The following is a 23,334-nucleotide window of genomic DNA, read 5'->3' on the forward strand; positions in this document are numbered from 1 at the left end:
AAAATAAATGGAAAACTGTTCATAAATCAAATTCACAAACCAAGATTCATGAAAGCAAGCTTACAAAAAGAACACTAAACTCAACATGAAAAATATTTATAAAGAACTTAATGTGGGAAAATAAAGTGAAAAAGATCCAAAATTTATGTATTACACATAAATTCAATTCTATTTTTTTCAATGTAGTAAAATACTCAAAGGAAATGTATCAGTCAAGCTGTAAACTTTGTAAGACAAACTTTCAACCAATAGACTGCCAAAATGGACTCTCCACTTGGCAAGCAATCACAAGTATTAGAATTTTCTGGTTTTTCTTAATCTTATCCATGACCATCCTCCTAAAAAGAAGAAAGCCTGGAATGTAGCAATCAGTGTAATTTAGGTCTCTCATATATATATGGAGTTGAGCATTTATATAATGCTCAGAAGGCTATTTTGAATAAACGCTTATTTGTGCCAAAGAGAAAAACAAGTTAGAAGATAATTTAAACCAGTGTTCTTTGTCGTTACAAGGTCAGTTATTTCTGAATTCCACCCCCAGGTGCTGCACCCTACCACCTTCCATCTCTACAATTTACCCAAGCCTATAATGAAGAGGTGAAAAAAGTGATACAGTGATTGAGTTGGGGTAATGTAGGATGACAAAAACACATTATTAACTCTATTTCATGTAATACTGACAAAACAGTGCTGCCAATTAAAGGCCAAAATGCTTGATCACTTAGCATTTTTATTTTATACTTACTGAACTCTTCTATTCATAGCTGTAAAAGAAATAAACCAAGTAATATAGTTCAGATTTAGAACCCAGCTCTTCTAAATCACTTAATTCAGTGGTTGATGTCTGAATTTTTCTACATTATTATTGTCCTCTGTCCATCAAGACCATTAATAACCCAGCCATTTGTTTAAAAACTGCTCCAGTATGGTCTCTAATATTTTCTTATAAGCCACTGACACCTGTTCTACAAGTTTTATCATAATGTTTATCTTACCAGAAGGAGTCAGTGGATGGTTTTCAGACAACCAGGACTGGTATTCCTTTCTTGAACGGTCCTTCAACAATGTGTTTAACGTCAGGGGGTTGCAATTGCCTACTTATGCCATTAGGAATAACAATCAAGTTCAAACACGTACAGACGATGGTTACTGCCACAGGCAGCAGTAAATATATATTGTCATTTACATGACACATCCCAATTTCAGGTATATTAATAAGTGGAAAATTGTACATCTTACAGTTGGTATGATAGTAATTTATTAATCTTTTAAAATTACTTTAAGGAGATCCATAGGAATATTATCAATAGTGGGGAAGTTAATGGAAGTACCTCTAGTGCATAGAACTTGGGTTCTCTAATTTATTTAAAACTCCACAAGGGCTGAGACTCTTTCTGTTCACCGCTATATCCAAACACACAACACACAATCTAGGTGCCTCTAGTTATTTGCTAAATAAATAAAAAGCACTTAAGAATACAATGCAGAATCATTATTATGAACTATACGGATTTACCCGATTTGTCCCTATTGACCTTCTCAACTTCGTTTTTTTATTGTCATGCTCCCTTTTTCCACTCTTGTATCTTGTATATCAGCTACCCTTGTATTTGTTATAACACAAAAGGGCATCCTGCCTTCAGGGCCATTGGACTGGTTATCCCTTCTGCCTGGACAACTACCTACCCACTCCTTACCCTCAAACTGCCTTTTCATCTTTCAGGCTAGCCTTTCTCTTCCTTCCTCACAGGTGGCTTTCCTCATCACTTAATTTCCACTGTGCATACCCTGCTGTTAGTTTCCTTTATATTTATATGGTATCTTGTTGCTGCTTGCCTGTCCTTTTCCATTAGAATATAAGTTACAGAAGGGTAGGGACCTTTTTTATCTTACTATTGTATCCTCAGTGCCTAGAACAGTACCTGTTCTAGTAATAGAAGTAATCAGATATTTTGAATTTAAATAAGTCATCAGATATTTTGAATTTAAAAATAAATAGATAAATAACCGAAATGGTCAACACTTGCAGAGTAGTTAAATCATGGTACATTAGTACATTAGTATGATAAACAGAATAGTCTCTTTGATTCTTAGTTTTGTGATGAAGTCTGTCGTGTTAACTTTTTAATATGTCCAGATATTAATAAATAGTTAGAAAAAGTGTCCATTGTCTGAGACATCCTTACACTGTATTGAAGAAAAGTTGGCAATCTATGTTATGATTTTTCAGGAAAATCAAAGCTATCTTAATTTTTAGTGAAAAAAATAAGACCCATAAAATCATCTTTCATAAATTGACTTCCGTGCAAAGAAAAAGTAACTCCTACTGTTGCCCACTGCCTGGGTGTCTTTATCTACCTCAGAGCCAGCAATGTCAGCAATAAGGGAGAGTAAAAAAACCTTACTATCCTCTTATTTTCTCCATTAAAACTTAAACAATTAGCTTCCAGATTCTACTTAGAACTGGCTCACAAATTGGGAGTGGGGAAGGGAGAGACTCCTTTATAATGATATTTAAAGCCTTCACCTTTTAAACTTCCAGATACAGAATTAAAAAGTTCTAGAAAGAACCATTAAGCAATACAGTATACAGGATGTTTTCAACACAGTAGGGTATTCAACATCACCCCTTACGTTTTTAGCAAAGATAAGGAAACAAACTAATTTATTCAACACCTATTACACCAGCTACAGTAAGGGTTTAAAAGGAGATACTGTATGTCAATGTGGTTACCAACAATGCCAAATATATGATCCATAACATCAGTTACCTTTCTTTGTCCTTTGATTATATAAATTATAGAAGAAATACTCAAGAACATCTCACTTATCTAGAAGAAATCCCTTATATTGAACACCAACTACTTGGAAATGTTTTCTAGTAAGCCAAAAACTCTTGTAAGCAAAGCAGTCTCTGAGTGGCCAAGGCAGATGTTATAAATGTATACATTTTACACAGGAGAGTCTTTTAAGTCCACATCCAGAAATCATCCTAAGGGACTGGCTAACTGGCTCTCAAGCCCACAGACAATCAGAAGCAGCAAATAAGAAATGTTAGGAAAGGTAGAAAATGGGTGCCATGTTCTTCTTGGTTCTAGTGCCCAGGATTCACTAACAGTGCATAGAGGAAACTAAAGGTCTAGGCAGAGACCTAAGAAAAAGAGGTAAAGAGTGAAACTGTTTTAAAAACTCCTTCTAAAAGGCAGAGTGCTTTCAACTTTAATAAAAATAAATCTTAATGGATTAACTTTACATGTCTGACAAAAGTTGTGAACTACAATTAAGAAAATTAACTTTTCACCTATTACTCTTAACGTTAATTTAAGAAAAACTGACTATTGTGATTCAGTAACAGATTAGGACAGTGTTTCCTTCACTTCAAGGAGAGGAGAATGTAATGCCAAAATAATACATGAGAAGAATGAAAGAAAATGCCATGGTCCTTAAATGAAGTACTTTAAGGAGGAGTGGTAGAATTCTGATCAATCTGGAAGAAAAGATTTTACAGTGATTTTTAATAAAAAACAGACAAAAAGACAACTTTCACAAAAGGGAGAAACTACTGAAATTTAACAAAAGAAAATCCATTCTTAGCATGCACAAATATATGAAAAAAAATATGAAAAATCAAGGGCAGGTATCCAATTATGATTTGAAAAAATCCAACAAAAGCCATTAAAATAACTTACAAATAGTATACATAAAAAAATGAAAACTTTATGTAATTCAATATAATCACTTTCTCCTAAGATTCCTTCATCTATACGCTGCCAAGAGTAAATGCAATGTTACATAACTCATAAGGAAATAAACTGTCAAAAATCTGTTTTTATGTTACTGAATATAACATATTCTTTTGGTCAACTGCCACAGATATCCCCTAAGTCCTGAAAAATTCTTTATTAAGCATGGATTTTCAATCTAAAAATACATATGTATACAGTTCAGAATTTACTATTCTGAATTGGTTTATCTGTAAGCAAAAAAGTTAGCAATAATAAATGTTTTTAATAGATGAAAAGAATTTAGGAAAGATGACTCCAGACACATATACATATTTTCCATATAATGCTATGAAGATATATGCAAGCCTCTGAAAAGTATGTTACAATGTGAAAGATGCAGCGCATTCAAAATAGAATTATTCTTTAATGCTTTTATTTTTATAAGTCTATACACTGATTCCAACGGCATAACTTCTGAGTAAAACCTCAGTATTAATGTTTTCAACTACTAAAGTACCAGTTACAATTAAGGTACTGTATATATTATTAATTAGAGGAATCTGGAAATACAATTTCTACATACCACATCATCTTTGCTTTCATTCTTAAGAGAAGTTTCTGTCTCCATAGGAACATCACTGGGATCCCCTTCTATGTTCTGCTTCTCAATTACTGATGCACTAGCCACACTGAAGATTCCATGGATGTTAATACGAACTTTAACCTTCACTTTGGAACTGTCACCATCAGACTGTGGGAAAACATTCTGAATAGTGAAGCTCCCTGAAGGAAAAAAGAGCTTTGATCAGTACCTGGGCCTCAGATTAACTCATTCAATTCATTCATTCAATAATTTTACTATCATCTTTCAGATGCTGGCAAAAAAAAATCATAAAATTATTATCATATCCTGATTAATTACCATGGGACAGGAATTTTCCCAAGATCACCTTTTTATACACTAATAAATAACCTGGTGTAAAAATTCAGAAAGGTTAAGCAATCTGTTCAAAATCACCAATGCTAGGAAAAAGGAGTTGGGATCTTAAGGACAAATCCTAACCCAAGGCAATGTAACTTTTAAGTGTTTTGTAATATTGCCACACTACAACCAAAATAACAAAATTCAGTTTCTGAGTTTGAAAACAAAATAGATACTCATAATCATTTGGTAATTCATAAATAAAGCAATTTAAAACTTTTTTCTGGATTTTTCCTATAGCAAAATTGCTAAGTTATCCAGTCACTACTACCTACTGAGGTCACATTAATTTTTCACTTTAAGAAATCTACTGATGTTTTATTTTTCAAAAAAAAGTCTCAAATATATAATGTTATCCATAGTAGAGAGAGAATACTGGGCAGAAAAACTGTATAGTAAAAAAAATCCGGTTGACCTTTTTTATAAGTTCAGTTCTTAACACCTTCCCCCGCACCCCATTCATATATTGAAACTCTACTCTTTAGTACCTCAGAAGGTGACCTTAGTTGGAGACAGAGTCTTTACAAGGTAATCCAGTTAAAATGCAGTCATCAGGGTAGGCTCTAATCCAAAAACATGGTATCCTTATTTCAATACCAAGGAGAATGTCATGTGAATATACAGATGGCCATCTATGAACCAAGGACTGAGACCTGTGATAGATCCTTCCCTCACAGCCCTCAGAAGGAACCAATCCTGCCAACACCTTGATTTTGAACCTCTAGCCTCCAGAACTGAGACAGTACATTTCTGTTGTTGAAACCACCTAGTTCGTAGTACTTAGTTACAGAAGCCCTAGGAAACGAACACCATTTTCAGTAACTTACTATTACTGCTTTAAATAACATAATTTAAATATTTATGTTGTCCCCTTTTTAGTCTGTCAATAATTAGAAAACTTCAGAACTTAATATTCTTCCTCTTTTAAATGATACAAAATCATACTTTGTTTTATATCTTCTAAAAACATCACACTCAGCTAAAATGGGTAGTACAGTCTCCTATTTCCACTTATTAATCCAGTGATACTTATTCTAGTTGTTGCCAATGAATATAAGTTTAAAATCAGAAAATAAATAATCAGCAGCACAATTTCAATTTACTGATTAGAGTTTTCCCATAAAAATAACCCTCACTCAAATCTTTCAGACCAATTACAGTCCGTTTTAAATACAGAAGTCAAAATGAACTGAAAAAGATCCAAAGCTGCTGTTACCTCAGAAACTCTAAGCACTAAAAAGTGCATATTTAGAAAAAAGTATGAGTATCCTTCTTTAAAAACCCAGTGCTAGCTTAGCTGAAACGTTAATTTGTTTCCTTGATTCAAATCTTAACATATTTATTAGAGGCTAAAATTTGTAAAAAAAAAAAAAAAATTGTGGAGTTCTCTCACCAATTCTTGGATCAGGATAAGGCACTTCATGTAAGTTAGTATAAAATGCATCTAGTTCAAATGGTTCCTTCTTATGGAAAGTAATGACTTTTGAGAATGGGGCAGGATGATTCTTACAGAATACTTCACATTCCCTAAAATAGAGTGGGAAAACAGTTAAAAACAAACAGAAAGTTGCCTATGAACCTAATTACAGAATCCATCTCATTTTGAATTCATAAGCAACAACTGTAAAGACCTCTGTGCACAAAGATTAAGCAAAATAATTACTGATTTTGCTGTAAATATGCGTTTTGACAGGTTTATGGCTGAAAGTTTTTAGAATGTCTGTCATAGTAACAGACAATCTAATCCTACTAAAAAGAAAAAAAATACCTGAAAACAGGTATATTTTTAAGGCAAATATATATTTTTTTTTTTGCTCACATCTTGAGGATCAAATTCTATCCATTAGTTTCCAAAATACTTATTATATGTAACTCTTTGTATTCTTGCTCCCTTAAAAAAATACTTTTATTTGGAAATAATTTCAAATTCATAAAATGGTACAAAAATCAAAACAGGGTAAGGAACACCTGTGTACCTTTATGTAAATTTGCTACTATTTTATCCCATTTCTTTCATCATTTCAGTGCATACACTCTGTGAATGTGTATAATTTCTTCTGATCAGCTTGAGGGTACATACATGATATCCCTTTACCTCTAAATCCTTCAATGTGTATTTCCTAACAGGGACATTCTCTAACATAACCACAGTACAGTTGTCAACTTTATAAACTTACACTGATACTTTACAATCCATATTCCAATTTTTTCGGTTGATGTAACAATGTCTTTTACAGTATTTTCTCTTCTCTAGTACTGGAGGCTTTTAAACTATACATAGCAATTCCTATTCCTTCAACAGTGTAACAGAAATTATTTATAACTGTTGCTTATAGTGGCCCATAAATGCATTCTTTAGTATTATGTATACCATCGTCATATTAATTATGCAAGGTTTGAAAATCTCACCTTTATGGACCTTTTCCTTTATCCTAGTTTTGAAGAACCTCCCATTACCTTCTACTTTCTTATTATAGTCACTAGAATATTTTTACTTTATTTATATTTAACTTCCCATATGTTTTCTTGTAATTTTTTTTTCTGGATCACTTATACTTTTAATTCAAATTAATTCAAATTAACTTTAAAGAATATTTCTTGCCTCAAAATTGACATTAACACATGCCATTTAGGATGCCTAGCAAAAACCTCCCAATCAGGCTGATAATCCGTATTTTTGAAATTTGTGCAATAATTTCAGTTTCTTGGGGGTGTGGATGTATAGAGCACAGAACAAAATTTTAAATGCAACTTCAAAACATAAATACAAGTTTATTTTATTATACAAATTATATGTCTGAAAAGTAGTCAAATATAATACTTGAAATACAAATTTCATTTTCTTAGGGAAGTAGGCTATTAAATCCCAGCAGTTCACAGAAAAGGAAATATAAATGTCAAAGCATGAAAAGATTGCAGCTCTCAATAGTCAAAAATACAAATTTAGTAACAAAGTGCTTTTTTTTTAACTATTAGAATGTTAAACTTATAGGGGAAAATGAACTAAAATAGGTTATGTCATGCAATGTTAATAGGAATATAAATATATATAGTCTTTTTACTGGATAATTTGGCAGTAATAGTTACAATAATGCTCCAATCCTTTGGCTTACTTTGACTCCTACACAGTTACCTTACAGATATACCAAACATAACTAAAGGAGATGTGTAAAAAGATATTCCTAATAGCACTGCTTGAAACAGGAAAAACATGACTGCACAGTGTACTGGTTAAATTATGGCACATATAATTGTTGAAAAAATAGTTACTGTCTATTGACATGGAAAGGTGGCATGTATTTAAAAAAGCAAGTTGTACTGGAGGTACATAGATGACCATGTAAGTATTTAAAAAGTGCTTTTATTTGGATAGTCAAAGAAAATGACTGGACATACATCCACCTGTTAACAATAGTTACCTCTTACAAAGTGGGCTAAGGGAGTTGGGGCATGGTAAATGCAGGTTTTTAAGTATTTATATTTCTGTACTGTGATTTTTCTTTGAAAACGAGAATGTTTTACTTTTATAATCAGATATTAATAAAAAGTATGCCATCATGGCTTACATATTACATATCATTTTTATATTCTTTTTTCTAAAATTTTATTTAAAAGTATTTGACAATTTTAAGAAGTGCAAATTCCTCTAATTTAGAAAAACAGGTTCAAATTGGTTATTTATGACAAGATCTAACCAAGACTTTAGAAGTAACTCACCCATTTCCATCTTCAAAAGAGGTCTTCCATCTTAGTGTGATTGAATAGGGAACAACGTCTGTTATGGAAAATTCACGCACTTTAAATGCTGGTGAGAGAATCGCACACTGAAAATAAGATGTATATCATATTTAAATCAACAAACACCAAACACATCCTAGGTTACCCTGATTGAACTGCTTAGTAAAGTTCTTATAATAAAATTGTTACTTTTTTTTTTGGTAATAACTAGTAAATTTAAAATGTCAGAGTACTCCTTCTGTGACCTTACAAAAATTAATGTAAAATATTAAATCTCAAAAAAAGAATTTTAAATAGGAAATTACAAGAATTCATAGAATAAATGTTCTCTCAGTACAAATATGGATATGTTACCCTATGACAATTTAAAAACAAGTAAGACACCACACTTATTTTTCAGGAATAATTTCGATTTCATTTTAGCTTACTGATGAGTGGTTGGACCAGATACTATTAAGACATTCCTTTAGGTCTATCATATTTCTGGCAAAATATACATTCTAAAAAAAAAAGAAAGAAAGATTAATAATCATACCTGTAATGCACATCCTCTTGCAACAGCTTCATCAGCATTTAATGTGGTACTTATGTCTTTAAGAAAGAATTTAGTGATTTGTTCCTTCACTGCAGGAATTCGTGTTGCTCCCCCTACAATTTCTATGCTACTTACATCTTCACGTTGTAAGTCTGAAAAACAAAATGTTTAATTGAGAAAAATAACATCATCTTTATAAAAATGTGAACAGTAAACCCTGGAAATTAATTCTTTTAAAAGTGGCTTTTTAAAATTTGCTCAAAACAAGGTAAAATGGAAAGAAGATAGAAACAAATTTTGGAAAAAGGCAAAATTTGATAGATATTAATTATCTGTGTGTCACTCGGTCTAGATGATGAAGTGACAGTAAGGACGGACAAGCACTTCATGGGCTTTAAAGGCACTCTTCAGAGTCCTTCAATTTTTTTTAAACTTTTACCTCACAAATCCCCACAGAAGGTATTTTTAACTGATTACCAAAAACCTTAAGAAAAAGCAGTCATGTCCCCATTTCTACTTTTCATCTTAGAATCTTCAAAAACTTTCATATAGACACCTTCAAATATAACCAGCATTAGTTTTATGATGTGAACAGTATAAGTCAGGAGTTCTCATAAGCTCCAATTTTTAGTGCCCTGTTGTTATGGAATAAAGAATGAGTTATAATCTCTAAAATAAATACAAATCTTCAAACACCGTATGAAGTTTTCATTGTTTTTACCATTTCCCATCCCATTCAAATAACACCATGGTACAGTTCTGATGGTTAGTTCAGTAACTTCCACTTACTAGCTTGTTCCATTACTGCTTTTAATGGTGGTTCAACCCTGGCGAAGAGGGAAGCACATAATTGTTCAAATTGAGCCCTGTGGGAAAATGAAATAAAATTCATTACTCTGGGATATAAAATTGAGCATATCTTGTAGAATAACAATTAAAATTCACTATTTTGAAATATAAAAATTGAGCATATCTTCTAAAATAACAGAATGAAAACATTCAGACATGATTTAAATATTATAAAATAAGCAAACACTTTTCAAACTGAAAACATACATAGTACCTGTTCATTTTACTAGAAACATCAAGGTCATTCATGAAACATTCAATGTTCAGTGGAAGATCTGATGCATTTGCACTCATTAGCTTCTTTAGTTTTTCACATTCCTGATATAAACGCAACAAGGCCCGAGAGTTTTCTTTCACATTTATCTTATATTTGGTCCTGAACTCATCACAGAAGTAGTCTACCAAAGCCTCATCAAAGTTCCTGCCACCCAAATATGGATCAAATGTAGTAGCCAAGACCTGTTTAATTGAAAAATGAGAACTGAATTTTCAGAAATATAGATGCTTTCAGAAAAACAAACAAAAAACAAAAATACCTTTTAAATTGAAAATAAAACCAAAACCGCAAATCTTGTCAAAAATCACAGGGGTGCCAAATTTGGAATCACCTGTAGTAACTATCACTAATTTTTAGCCAACATATTTATCCACTCTGAATTATCTGCTTTAGGTTACAGAGCTATATACCATGAAGTAAAAGAATAATTCTAATTCTGAAATAATTCAGTTACAATGACTAAAACTTCATTATCTCACATCCTATGGTTGTACAACAGCACTGAACAGGTGGGCCAAAAACCATGTTTAAGAGAGCAAGGAAACGTATTCAATAGCTTGTAATAACCTATAGTGAAAAAGAATATATATATTTGTATAACTGAATCAGTATGTTGTATGCAGAAACTAATACAACATTGATTTTATACTTCAATTAAAAGTTTAAAAAAAAAGAGAGCAAGGAAACAGTTCTAAATATGTAACCCAAAACAAAACAGCCAAGAAGAACCAATTCAAAGATCAAATCTAAAGTATTTTGCAATTTGTCAATTTAAAAATCAGGAATTAGTGCCCCCAACCCTTGCCCCAAAAGTCAGGCTATTTTTTTAAAACTTGTATCTTTTTTTAGGTTCCACATATAAGTGATATCATATATTTGTCTTTCTCTGTCTGACTTGTTTCACTTAATATGATAATCTCTAGGTCCATCCAAGTTGCTGCAAATAGCATCATTTCATTCCTTATGGCTGAAAAAGCCAGGCTATTTTTTGTAAATACATAGAAGGAAGAAAAAAGCACACAAGGGACCAAAAAAGAAAACAGAAAAAAATGAGGTGAGACAAGAATTCAATATAATAAACTTGTTGAGCAATAGACCACAACTAACAGTCAAATGGAAGAGGAGTAGACAAGTCAGAGCACTAGACCACTACAGCTCTGGAAAACACAACCAAGACATCTAGTCTCAATTCCCAGGGTAGAGGGCAAAAATGACTACTTTTAGTAGTCACTGCTAAAAAAGGAGAATCCCATTGTTGGTATGGTTCATCAGCTTTTTTTCCCAAGGACAAGTGGTGGAATAGTGGTAAACATCACTGTAGGATGTGAGCACAATCTGATGGGGGTGTCATCCCAGTCTAGCATGGAAAATTCATGGACAAACTTCTCATGATGTCCAGTATTACCTAAAATTAGATGCAAAACTGTGTAGGTATGTGACTAGTGGAAATGTGCATCCTTCTGGGGAGAAGGGTCATAGCTTTTATCAAACTTCCAAAGGGGTCTGTGATCTAAAAAATTATAGGTCTACTCCAAGGTAGTCACTAAAAAGGAAGAAAGAAAAATGTTTTAATTAAGTTAAAATTCAAAACTAACTTCCAAGGATTAAACCAATTTGCAAAAAATTACCCTGCATTCACTATGAGTCATTTCCCTTTAATTTTCTGATTAGAAGAATGTTATTGTAATAATATAAACTGCAATACAAAAGGCTCTAAAAGGTGTTGGATAATCCAAAGCATTTAATCTTCTGAGCAAATTCTACACATGTGAGAAATGGAGAGAGTGAGCGTGTAAGTCTGGATAAGATAATCAAGGTAAAAAAGAATATAAAACCAAACAAAGGCTATAAGAAGATAAACAAAAGTAAATAGTGCCACATTGTAGAGAATTTTGATAAGGGGCTCCTGGATAGAAAGGGTTCTAAACACAACGGGAATCATTTTAGAAAATGTCGCCTATATATATTTATAAATATGTAATTTATGCTCCCTGATAGTTATTTTTATTGAGTTATTAAGTCAGCTAATAAATTATAATATCTTTACGGCATTCCAAGCATCTTATATACATTAACTTATTTTGTCCTCAAAGTTTTTAAGTGGCAGAGCCAAGGTGTTTAAACCCAGGCATTCAATTTCTCTATGTAGTCTTATATGCTGTTAACCATTAAAATTAAATACAGCAAATAATTTACTTACTTTAAGTTTTCCTTTGTTAAAAGCACAAACTGAGACCTGGTAGGCAGAATGGCCCATATCAATAAATACTACATTTCTTGGTTTCTCATCTAACGGGGGAAGATCTTGTTTGTAAATTCCATATGCTAGTGCAACTGTGTAAGAACAAAGAGTTAGGTTTATTCCAGGACAGCAATCACTTGGAAAACAAAAGATAAGTCACGCTGATACATTTTAATTCATAGTAGAGTAATAAAAATTATTAGTTTCAAAGTAAACTAACTTTTCATAATTTCGTTAATGTTTTTAGTTTTCTCTACCCATCTATAACTCTATAATATTAATGATTATAATAGCCAAAGTAAGACATGTTTAACCTCTGCCAAAATATTGTACTCCAAAACAAGCTTATAAGAATTAGTACATACAAGAGTTTAAAAAACGCTTTGTATTAGCTTAAAAAAAACTATAAAAATATTTTTCTCACAGTGATTTTCAAATTGCAAACTGCTCACCTGCAGTGGTTTCATTCATCAACCTTAAACAATTTAAACCTGCAACCTGGGCTGCAGCCATCACAGATCTTCTCTCAGCATCAGTGAAAAAGCTAGGAATCTGGTATTTCAAAACAATAATTAAGGGTGTTATTCAGTGTAACAGATTTCACTTAAATATTTCACCAATTGAAAAATGAAAATAATTGCACTAAAACTTATGTACATTTGACACAACATTGTAAAATGATTATAAATCAATAAAAAATGTTAAAAAAAAACTTACGTACAGCTTAAGGTAAATTATGATGGTTTAATTAAACTAATTAGGAAAAAATACTAGTTTTTTTTAAGGCTGGCAATTTCTATATCATAAAATTTTGACCTACATTGTGAACACAAATTTAAAGCAATTAATAAAATGGAATAATACTGTAGGATTTCAAAAATATGTTAATTAAATCCTTGTGTTGGTCTGGTCTATAAAGATACACACTTGTTCATCTTTAATAATGAAAAACTAAAAACTCAAGAGTCTGCGAAAAATTAGATTGGTTAAATATATTGTTATATTCACATAATGGAATCCTATATAGATGTTAGAATCAGATAGATCTGAATTGTCATGGAACAGTATCTTTACTACATTTAAAAAAGGGTGGCACACACAGCACGATTCCATTTTTGCATATGTACGCATTACTAGAAAAATACAATCCCAAGTTTTTACAATGGTTGTATTTCAAAGGGAGGGGGAACTATACTACAGGGGACTTATGATGAGCATGTGTTTTTATAAATCACCAAAAAGAATATGTTTCTACTAAAAAAATGAAATAGTGGCTATAATGACAACACAGGTTTTGCTTCTATCACATAATTTTATTGCACTGGTGGTGAGACCTGTAACTTTTTTTTTTTTTTTGGAGGCTGATGAGTAAAAATTGGATGTAGGAAGGCTTTTCAATATTAGAAATGATGAAGGGATAATAATTTTAGATCATTTGCCAAAATAGCAGCGTACTTCCTACATTTAACTAGAGCCCTAAAATAAACTGCTTGAGTAAACTGGATCCCTAAAATTACAGGTGGGAAATTTTTGAAGTGTGTCCATATTCCTTTGGAGATCAAAGAAGCCCACCTAAAAGAATTGTGGATTGACTGACATAATTGTGGACTGGGCAAAAATTATTTTTGAAAGAGCTATCTTCAAAGATTATGACTCAAACAACTGGAGGAACTAAAGTGATAGGCAGTGGAAGGAATCAGAACATGTAAAATTCCTTAAAAATGTACTGACTTAAATAATTTTGCTGATGTTACAAATAATAAAAAAACTTTACACTTTTTGTAGAAGAAAATAAACTCATAATTTAAAACTTATAATTAAGATTTACATAGTTCTATCAAACTATGAAGCACTTTCACTTGGTCTACAGACAGATTTCTAAAAAGCTAATTAAGTATAATCCTGTACAAAATGACTTGGGGCTCTTCCAATTTTAAGTAGTCTCCTCCAATCTTACTGCTTTTTGAATTTAGAAATTTCATTTAACAGATAACAACAGGAAAAGAACTTGAATTCTGATAAGCTTGTTTATCCTGATTTTGGTATTATCCTTCTGACAAAAATCTGAACTATCATGTACTATTTACTTAATATTCAATGAGCATTTATGAACCAGGTACTTTTCTAGTCATTAGGGATATGACAGAGCATAAAACAGAGAAAGTCCTTCCCCTCGTACAGCTCACATGGGTCTACTGTGCTAACTACAGTTAATAATCACCAAGAAGTTCATAAAGCTATATTTTGACACTAACATCTGACATGAAAGTAACATCAAGTATAGCTAAATAAATAGGAATGGATTTGAATTTAAGATTGTTTTAAAATTTGCACCATTCTTACATTCCCTTTCAAGTGGCAGTATGATGGAAGAGTAATGAGCCCAGGCTCAGGAATGAACTATCTAGGTTTGATTTCTAGCTCTACCACTCATTAGGTATGCTGATTTGAGACAAGTTATTTAACTTCTCTATGCCTCAGTCTTTTCATCTGTGAAACTGAGGTTAATATCCTACCTCACAGAGTGGTTCTGATGATTAAATGGGTCAATACACATTAAATGCCTAGAACAGTGTCTGGACAGTGGTAAACTCTATTATTTACTATTACAAAGTGGCTGGAAAACAGAAGGCTAAGCTCTAATATTTTTCTCTCACTTAAAAAATTTCAAATATACCAAACAAATTCTAATTACTAAATTCACTGATGAGTTTATAATATGATTCTATTTTTCTGATGACATGAGACTTTTGAACTTAAGGAGTCAAGTTTAACAGTATTAAGAATATATTCACTATGAAAAGGAATATATGTATGTATATGCATGACTGGGACGTGCTGTACACCAGAAATTGACACACTATAACTGATGATACTTTAGTAATTAAACATAAAAAAAGAATATATTCACATTTAGGTGACAACATATAACTTAAAAACTAGTTATCAATATGGAATGGGATCTCAAGATACAAGATACCGTAAATAATTAAATGTTTTATTAAGAATTCTTAAAAGATAGATCTTTTCTTTTTGAAAAATACTGCATAGTATTTGATCTCACCTATATATGTAATCTAAAAAAGTTGAGTTCATAGGATAGAGTAGAATGCTGGTTACCAGGAGCAGGAAGTGGGGGAAATGGGGAGACAGTGGTCAGAGGGTACTAAAGTTTCAGTTATGTAGAATGAGTAAGTTCCAGAAATCTAATGTACAGCACAATGACCACAGTTAATAATACTGTATTATATACTGGAAATTTGCTAAGAAAGGCGATCTCAGCTACTCTCACCACACATACACTAAAAAGGTTAACTATGTTAATTAGCTTGACTGTAGTGATTGTTTCACTATGTGTATCAAAGTACCATGCTGCTCACCTTTTATACAAACAATTTTTATCTTAAAGGTACAAGTGGATTTTGGGGAGTGATTAATATGTTTATTATGTTGACTGTGATGATGATAGCTTCACAGGTTTATGTATATGTCAAAATTTCCAGAAGTATACATGTTAAATACATCTAGTTTATCATTTTTAAAAAGTATCTTTTCTTTATGATACAGAATATACACAATCTCAAATTCCCAACTGGGCATTTTCAAGCTCTGACATAAATGTCAAGGTCCCTAGAGGTCGGAAGTTAAGTGCTACCTAGACAGATTCCTTGCGATAAGTGGCAGGTACAGAGGTCACTAATCACATATATTAGTTTTTTTAAGATTCACTGATTATCACAATTGAGTTTATGGGAAACACAGCCCTGAACTTCACCAAATAAAATAATTTTCTTAATATAAAAGTAAAAATAGATTTAGGTTATTTACTGGATAAGAGCAGAAAGAGTAAAGAAAAGGGAAGAAAAATATTTCAACGTAACACTAATACACTGAAAAGACTCAACAGTATTCATTATTATTATTCATTATTAAGGTAAAACGTACTGAAATCACACAGTCAGCCACTGGTTTCTTCAAAGCATTTTCTGAAGTTTCCTTAAGCTTGGCCAACAGCATTCCAGTAACTTGCTCAATTGCAAAAGGTCTCTCTTCTTCTAGGTATCGCACCTAAAGCCAAAAGTGGAGATACTTATTAGGAATCATTTATTCATCCAACAAGTATTCCATGAGCATCTACTCTATATATGATCAATATACAACAGTGAAAAAGGCAAAGTCCTTGCTCAATTAACTTATATACCGAAAAGATTGCTTTAGTATCATTACGTCTCATCTCTAAAGTTCCAATGCCTTACACATAGTATTATAACCAAATTATTTTCAAGTGTTTTTTTACCTGCTCCAGATCCCCACCTCCCACAAAAGCAATTTTTATCATTCACTATCCAAGTAAACAAATAAGGGGAAAAACAATCATTCTTTTGGAAGTTAGAACTCTTCCTGAATTTAAAATGAAACCATGAGTAATACAGTTTTGTGAAAAGGAAACGAGAACATCAGCAGAAAAAGAGAAAATTTCCTTATTTAAAAAATTTTTTAATATGTACTACTCCAAGGTTTCTAGGGATAACTTTGACTTAAACATTAGAGGTGCATAATGAAATTTCAAAAAAATTTTTAGACCAGATAACCACTTCATCTTATACATAGGTTTAAGACTAGGCTGCATTTAAGCACATAAAATAAAACCTTACAGCACCTCTTGACCAAGGAATACTGAAGGGCCTGTGCTTTGTTCAAGCAATCAAACTCTTTTATAATGACAACCACAATATTTATAAGCAATACAGAGTTTACTTAGAACTCATCCAATAACTACATTTAATTTACAGAAGAAAAAGCTATGTTTTCTACCTCTGTAGCCCCAATGGAGTGAATAGTTTTATTCTACAACACCAAACTTTAGAAGAGCTTTAAGGAACTTCTCTCTCAAGCATCACAATGTATGTATGTATATAGGTACATAAATACATATAAATAATCTTGTAAAATTTACTCTGAAACAGACCTAAAATTGGTATCTATTTGTTTCCAAATTAATTTGCAAGTTCAAAACCAAGTATTACATGCAATTAGTCTTTAAATGTGAGAAGAAAGCAAGCACACTGAAATGAGGGAAAATGAACAAATACCATGTGTCAATCTGATTATAGAAGACATAACAATACAGTATTTTTTAAGAATATAAAAGTTAGATGAAATAAAGTATATTCAAACAAATGTTGAAAAAACTAAATGTATAAAGTGCTTGAGGAGTTAAACGCTAAAGATTTTCAATCTTCAAAAGATGAAGAAACTTAGGTCAACACAGGATTGACATCTTTTCAAAGCCTCTTTAACTAGCTTACATGTACTCACTACGCCGCATAAGAATTTTATTACTTAAAAATTAGATTTTGACTTTCTTTAAAAATAATGTTTTTCTCAAACTACTTACAAAGCATGATTTTTAAATTTCTTTTAAAGAATAAAAGCAACATAATTTAAGTAGTTTAGAATAAAACTGCACCATGTAGTCATTAACCAGAACTTATCAGATCTAAAGGATATGTGAATATTATTATCTCATTTATTGCTATCATAACCTATCCAGCTATCGAGTCAGCAACCCTTGATCCAGAATTTCACCTAAAATATTAATTCACAATTTTTCAACTTGTCTTTAACCTCTCATGGTGTCTTCTTTGACCGACTGTAACAGCCTCATGTCTCCTTACTACAACTCATCATCCATCCTGTAGTCAGACCCTCTTCTAAACATGGAAATACGTGAACAGCCTTAAAACATATATCAAATTTAAAGTTACCTATTAAATTTTTACCTTTGAAATATAATTCACATAGCATAAAGTTTATACTTCTGAAGTGTACAAGTCAGTGGTGTTCAGTATAGTCAAGCTGTACATTGATTAACATCAATTGTACATTTCCATCACCCTAAAAAGCCGTAGTAGTTGTAAAGGGACCTTTTCCCTCTTACCCTTAACTCCTAGCAACCATAAATTTGCTTTCTGTGTCTACTGATTTGCCCAATACTGGACATCCATATAAATGGAATCAAACAACATGTGGCCTTTTATATCCGGCTTTTTTTTTCTTTCCAGTTAGCATGTTTTCAAGGTTCATCCGTGTTATAGCACATTATCAGTACTTCACTTCTTTTTATGGCCAAATAATATATTCCACTGGATAGCTATACCATATTTTGTTTATCTACTCATCAGCTGATGGACACTTACATTGCTTCTACCTTCTAGCTATCAATGAATAATGCTACTATGAACACTATTGAATAAATTTTTGTGTGCACATACAGTTCAGTTCTCTTGTGTATATACCTAAGAGTGGAACTGCTGGGTTATATGGTAACTCTTATGTGTTTTGGGGTATTCTGTTAGTTTTTGTTAACTAATCTACAACTTTCTGCCTGAAGATGTAGAAATAAAAAACCAGAATCCACCTCTTACTTGGAAAAAGAGTTTGCTTTAATACTTCTTAATATAAGATTCTAAATCAGAGAAAACTCATTAGAGCAATTAACATACTTTTTGGGTCTATTTCTCTAAATCACATGCCTCTGCCTTTATCCCTCAAAAATGGTTCACCTCTAAAAGTTCTCCAAATAATAATCCTTTTTTCCAGACAATAAAAGTATTTAGAGTTAAAAAAGGTAATAATCTTATAATAAGAATAAGATAATCTTATTCTAAATTAGATTTTTTTGGCATTCACTAAAGCATACTACAAAAACTGCCTGTATTTTGGCATGTATGTACTGCATCCAGAGGAAAAGAGTTAAATTACAAATAGGCAATATTATCGTATTTGGTTTCTTTAGTTTGAATATATATGTCCTTTCTGGTACTATAAGCTTACCTTAACTCCTGCACTTCCATTAGGCATCTTCTGAAGCTCATAGGGAAGCCTGATCCTTTCAGTTTGCACAATAGGATCATCAAATGATCGCCCATGAAGCTTTTTGAAACCATGAATCGTATTTCTTACATTTGTGACTATCTGTTGGCAGTAAACACTTTTATTTATCAATTACTTAATGAATGCAAAATCAACACTGTGGTAATACTTGAGAATGACCAAGTCTACTTATCCTACACAATGAAGTTCAGAATCACACACAATCATTTTTCTGGTTTCAAACTGATGGTAAAATTATTGCCCCTCAAACTCTCCACCTAACCTAGGAATGTTAGATTCAAAATTGATGTCTTCGAAAAAGAACAAAACTGAAAACTTTTCAAATAATATAATGAAAACCTATCTACAACTCACCTCTTTGGTTTTCCTCAACACTTTTGTGCTAATAAATTAGTATCTTTGATTTCTTTCTTTGAATTTTCATTTGTGTTTTTATTTAAACTATATTTTTTATCACCATGTTTTTCTTTTACTCTTACTATCTTATTCTCCGTGAAATTTCTCATGTACTACGTCGCTTCCATTGCTGAGTATTGCTCCTAGGCAAGAAAATTAAAACTCTTTCCATATAGCATGGTGCTAAGTTAAAGTATTTTAATTTATAAATAGCTTGTATTTTGGCAGAGTAATTCTTTCTTTACCTAGAACATGTAGTTCAAACTATAGAATATTGTCCAGTTATTGTCCTCTTAGCAACCTTTAAAGCCAAACAGATTTTGATCTTCAATTATAAGATGAAAACTACAGGGATACTGAATTACCATGTTGATCTCTCTAGCTCTTTAGGAAAAATAACTTAGTTTGCTAACTTAGAAGGTCTACAATACACTTAGAAGATCAGCCAAAATATGAGATGTAAACTTTAGTGAAGGGGTCTTTTTGGCACAAACAACATTTGTTTATGTGCAATATGAAAATGGAAAAGGGGGGGGGAACCATATTCATACATAGGCCAACTTTGAGGCAATCTTGATAAAAATCTTAAGCAAAAATTCCTGGATTAATGAGTAAATTACTCCTACAAAGTCATGAGGAAAAAGGCCCATTAAACAGTTATTTTCTAATAAAGAAAAGAAGACCCAGGTATATATTAAAAAGAAAGAAAGAAGTCTTGAGGGCTTTTGATTTATGACAATAAACAAAATCCAAGGAAAATGAATCTATACCATGGAACATTTTTAAATATGAATGTTTTACTCAAAAGAATTTCAGAAGCCTAGAAATATGAATACTTAAACAGATTCCATGTAAAGTAGTAGCCACATGGGATTACTCTGGAAATCAGTTTCTCCATTTTCCCCACCTTCTTTTACAAAGACATTGCTCACTTGTGGTAGGGCATATATCCTACATAGGATATCCATCATAGGAAGTGGCCATACAAGGAAAAACTGATGCCATTTGGTAGTACAACTTCACAACCAAAACCTTACAACTAAGCTTCACAACTAAAAATTTTTTAAAAAATAAAATTCAAGAAATATTTTACAACCCAAAGCAAAATACATCTAATAAAATACAAAGATGTTAGATATGTCATCTTCCTCCTCCTCTTTTTTCACTCTTAAATATATAAAATGGGAGCTTAGTTACCAGTATTAATTCTTCCTATAAGTCAAAACATCCACAGTAACAGTTTACCTGGCTCTTAGCTGCATTTCCAATGGCTCGCGTTCTCGATCCCAAAGATATACAGGCCCTAAAAAGGAAAAAACAAGTTTGTTCCCAAGGTATTTTTATATTAATGTGTTATTATTCTGCTTCTCTTAATACAAAAATGAATTTGAAGGATTAATAGAGTATTATTTTAAAAAATAGGTTACTGAAATCAGAGTTTTACATAATTTTCAAGCTCTTCTAAGTAATGGAATAATGATCAGAATACATGTTAGAATTTTAAAAAATGTGCTAATAGTTAGCAACACTACGTTGGTCCCAAATTTGTTTTCCAAATTCTACTGGTCTATGACTTTCTAAAACAGTTATCTGTATTCAGTAAGGCCAGACTGCCTGGATCTAAATCCTGGCTCTCACGTAACAGCTAAGTAACCTTATGGAAATTACCTATCTGTTATTTGCCTCAGTTTCCCATCTGGAAGAGAGCAATGATAATAATACCTACTCATAGGGCCATGTGAGGATTAAATGAGTAAATATAGGTAAATGCTTTGAACAGTATGACTGCTGTTTTAATTACTGTATTTAAATCTTATTCTGCTTATAAAAGCAAGCAAAGAGTAACACTTTTATCAAAATACCATTTTATGCTGATTCAAGAAAATGTTTGTCCATGGCTTCAATCATAATTACAGGTAATAATTCATTTAATCACCAAATATCTACAGGCATTATATATACCAGTTACAATCACTGTCCTTGAAGAATTTAGTCTATTAAAAAAAATCAACATACAAAATAAAATTATGAACGATGCTAGCAGAAAACGAATAATCACTTCTAGACAGTAAGATTTAGAAAAATCAAGTAGAATTAGATGTAATTTCTGAATTAAGACTTTAAAGAAGAGAATGCATCTTAATATGTATCTGTTTTGTGGAAAAGGACATTCCTGGCATATTCTCAATATGACAGCCCAAGTGATTCTCTTAAAGACTAAGATCCTGAAACTCTTCTGCTAAAAACCCGCCAATGGTGTCTGTCCTGTCTTACAAAATAAAAGCTTAAGTCTTCCCAACAGTCAATACAGCCCTTCATGGTTTGTTTCTTAGCTGCTCTAACCTACAACTTCAATCTAGGCACACAGGTCTCTGTCATGTCTAGAACAGGGCAAGCACACTTCTACCTCAGGGCCTTTGTACACGCTGTTCTCTCTTTCTGGAACATGTGGGTTGAGCTCTCTCGTGTTTCTGGCTCAAATGTCAGCTTATCAGACACCTTTTCTGACTGTTTTATATAAATAACATTCTTGCTCCTCCCCAACACATACATTTGTTTACGCAATTGTATTTTTCTCCATAATGTATCACCATCTTATACAATTTATTGTTTTACTGATTATATCTCCACACTAGAGTGTGAACTCCATGTGGCTAATAAAATTTAAACTGACTAAAATTAAAAATTCAGTTCCTCAGCATTAGTTACATTTCAAGGGCTCAACAACCAACTCTCAAGTACTTTAACAGCTACATATGGCTAGTGGATATACAGAAAACAGAAAATACATAAAACATATATAGTAGAATAGAAAGTTCTACTGGATAGCACTGGTCTAGATCATTATCTGGTACACAGCCAAAGAATGAATTACTGAATGAATGGGAAGATGGCTCCTAAGGGTACACTAATTTGGAAACAAGGAAGAACACAACTTGGCTAGTTTTATAGGACATTTTTGTAGATAGTATTAGGGCCAGATTACACAAAAATGACGTATTATAAATTTGAAATATATTTAAGTAGGTTATGAGAGTCCATTAAAGGTTTTTGAACAATGGAAAGAACACTTCATGCTTATACATAATACAGACTGAAAAGGAAAGATCCCAGAACAGTGCTTTTCAAGGGCTTGACAAGACACTTACACTGGGGACACTGGATTTTTCAGGGAAGGCAGGCAGGTAAGTCCATTTAGTCGATTTAACAGATGACTGCTGAGTAACTACTAGATGTCTGGCACTCTGTTGGGTACTAGAATTATTAATAGCAAGGGAAAAATACATAGTTTTGGCTCTCCTGGAACTTACACTGCTGAAGACTCACAAAAGAAGGTAAACAATGTGGTACAACAAAGGGTACACATGGTGCAATGAAAGAAGGTAACAGCAGGAACTGACCCAAAAGAGGGGGATCAGGAATGGCTTACCTGAGAAAGTGATGACACTTGAAGGAAGAGTAAATGATAGATTCAAGAGGGGAGTGTCTGTGGAGATCATTTTAACTAGAGTAATGGGAGGAGAGCTAGAAATTATCAATAATCTCTACCAGGATAGTGGCAGCTGAGAAAGAAGGAAAAGCAATTAAGAGATATTTAGAAGCTAAACTCAAAGAGCTTGGTGATGAACTGGATCTTCACTGTGCAATACGGCAGCCACTAGACACGTGTGTTTCATGTGTATAAAGCACGTG

General features: G+C 32.3%; 1 protein-coding gene across 1 annotated transcript in view; it reads right to left on the reverse strand.

Annotated features, from left to right (window-relative positions):
* HSPA4L (heat shock protein family A (Hsp70) member 4 like) overlaps positions 1-23,334 on the reverse strand; it is a 48,757-nt gene that overhangs the window by 16,294 nt on the left and 9,129 nt on the right. The window contains exons 3-13 of the mRNA XM_010977662.3: positions 20,887-20,944; positions 19,186-19,326; positions 16,294-16,416; positions 12,801-12,900; positions 12,307-12,440; positions 10,044-10,288; positions 9,770-9,846; positions 8,981-9,132; positions 8,425-8,531; positions 6,101-6,234; positions 4,309-4,508 (exon numbers count right to left, since the gene is read on the reverse strand). Of these exons, the coding sequence (XP_010975964.1) occupies positions 4,309-4,508; positions 6,101-6,234; positions 8,425-8,531; positions 8,981-9,132; positions 9,770-9,846; positions 10,044-10,288; positions 12,307-12,440; positions 12,801-12,900; positions 16,294-16,416; positions 19,186-19,326; positions 20,887-20,944 (1,471 nt within the window). The remainder of the gene's footprint in view (positions 1-4,308; positions 4,509-6,100; positions 6,235-8,424; positions 8,532-8,980; positions 9,133-9,769; positions 9,847-10,043; positions 10,289-12,306; positions 12,441-12,800; positions 12,901-16,293; positions 16,417-19,185; positions 19,327-20,886; positions 20,945-23,334) is intronic.

The sequence above is a fragment of the Camelus dromedarius genome, chromosome 1 (assembly GCF_036321535.1).
Source record: "Camelus dromedarius isolate mCamDro1 chromosome 1, mCamDro1.pat, whole genome shotgun sequence".
NCBI classification, from domain to species: Eukaryota; Metazoa; Chordata; class Mammalia; order Artiodactyla; family Camelidae; genus Camelus; species Camelus dromedarius.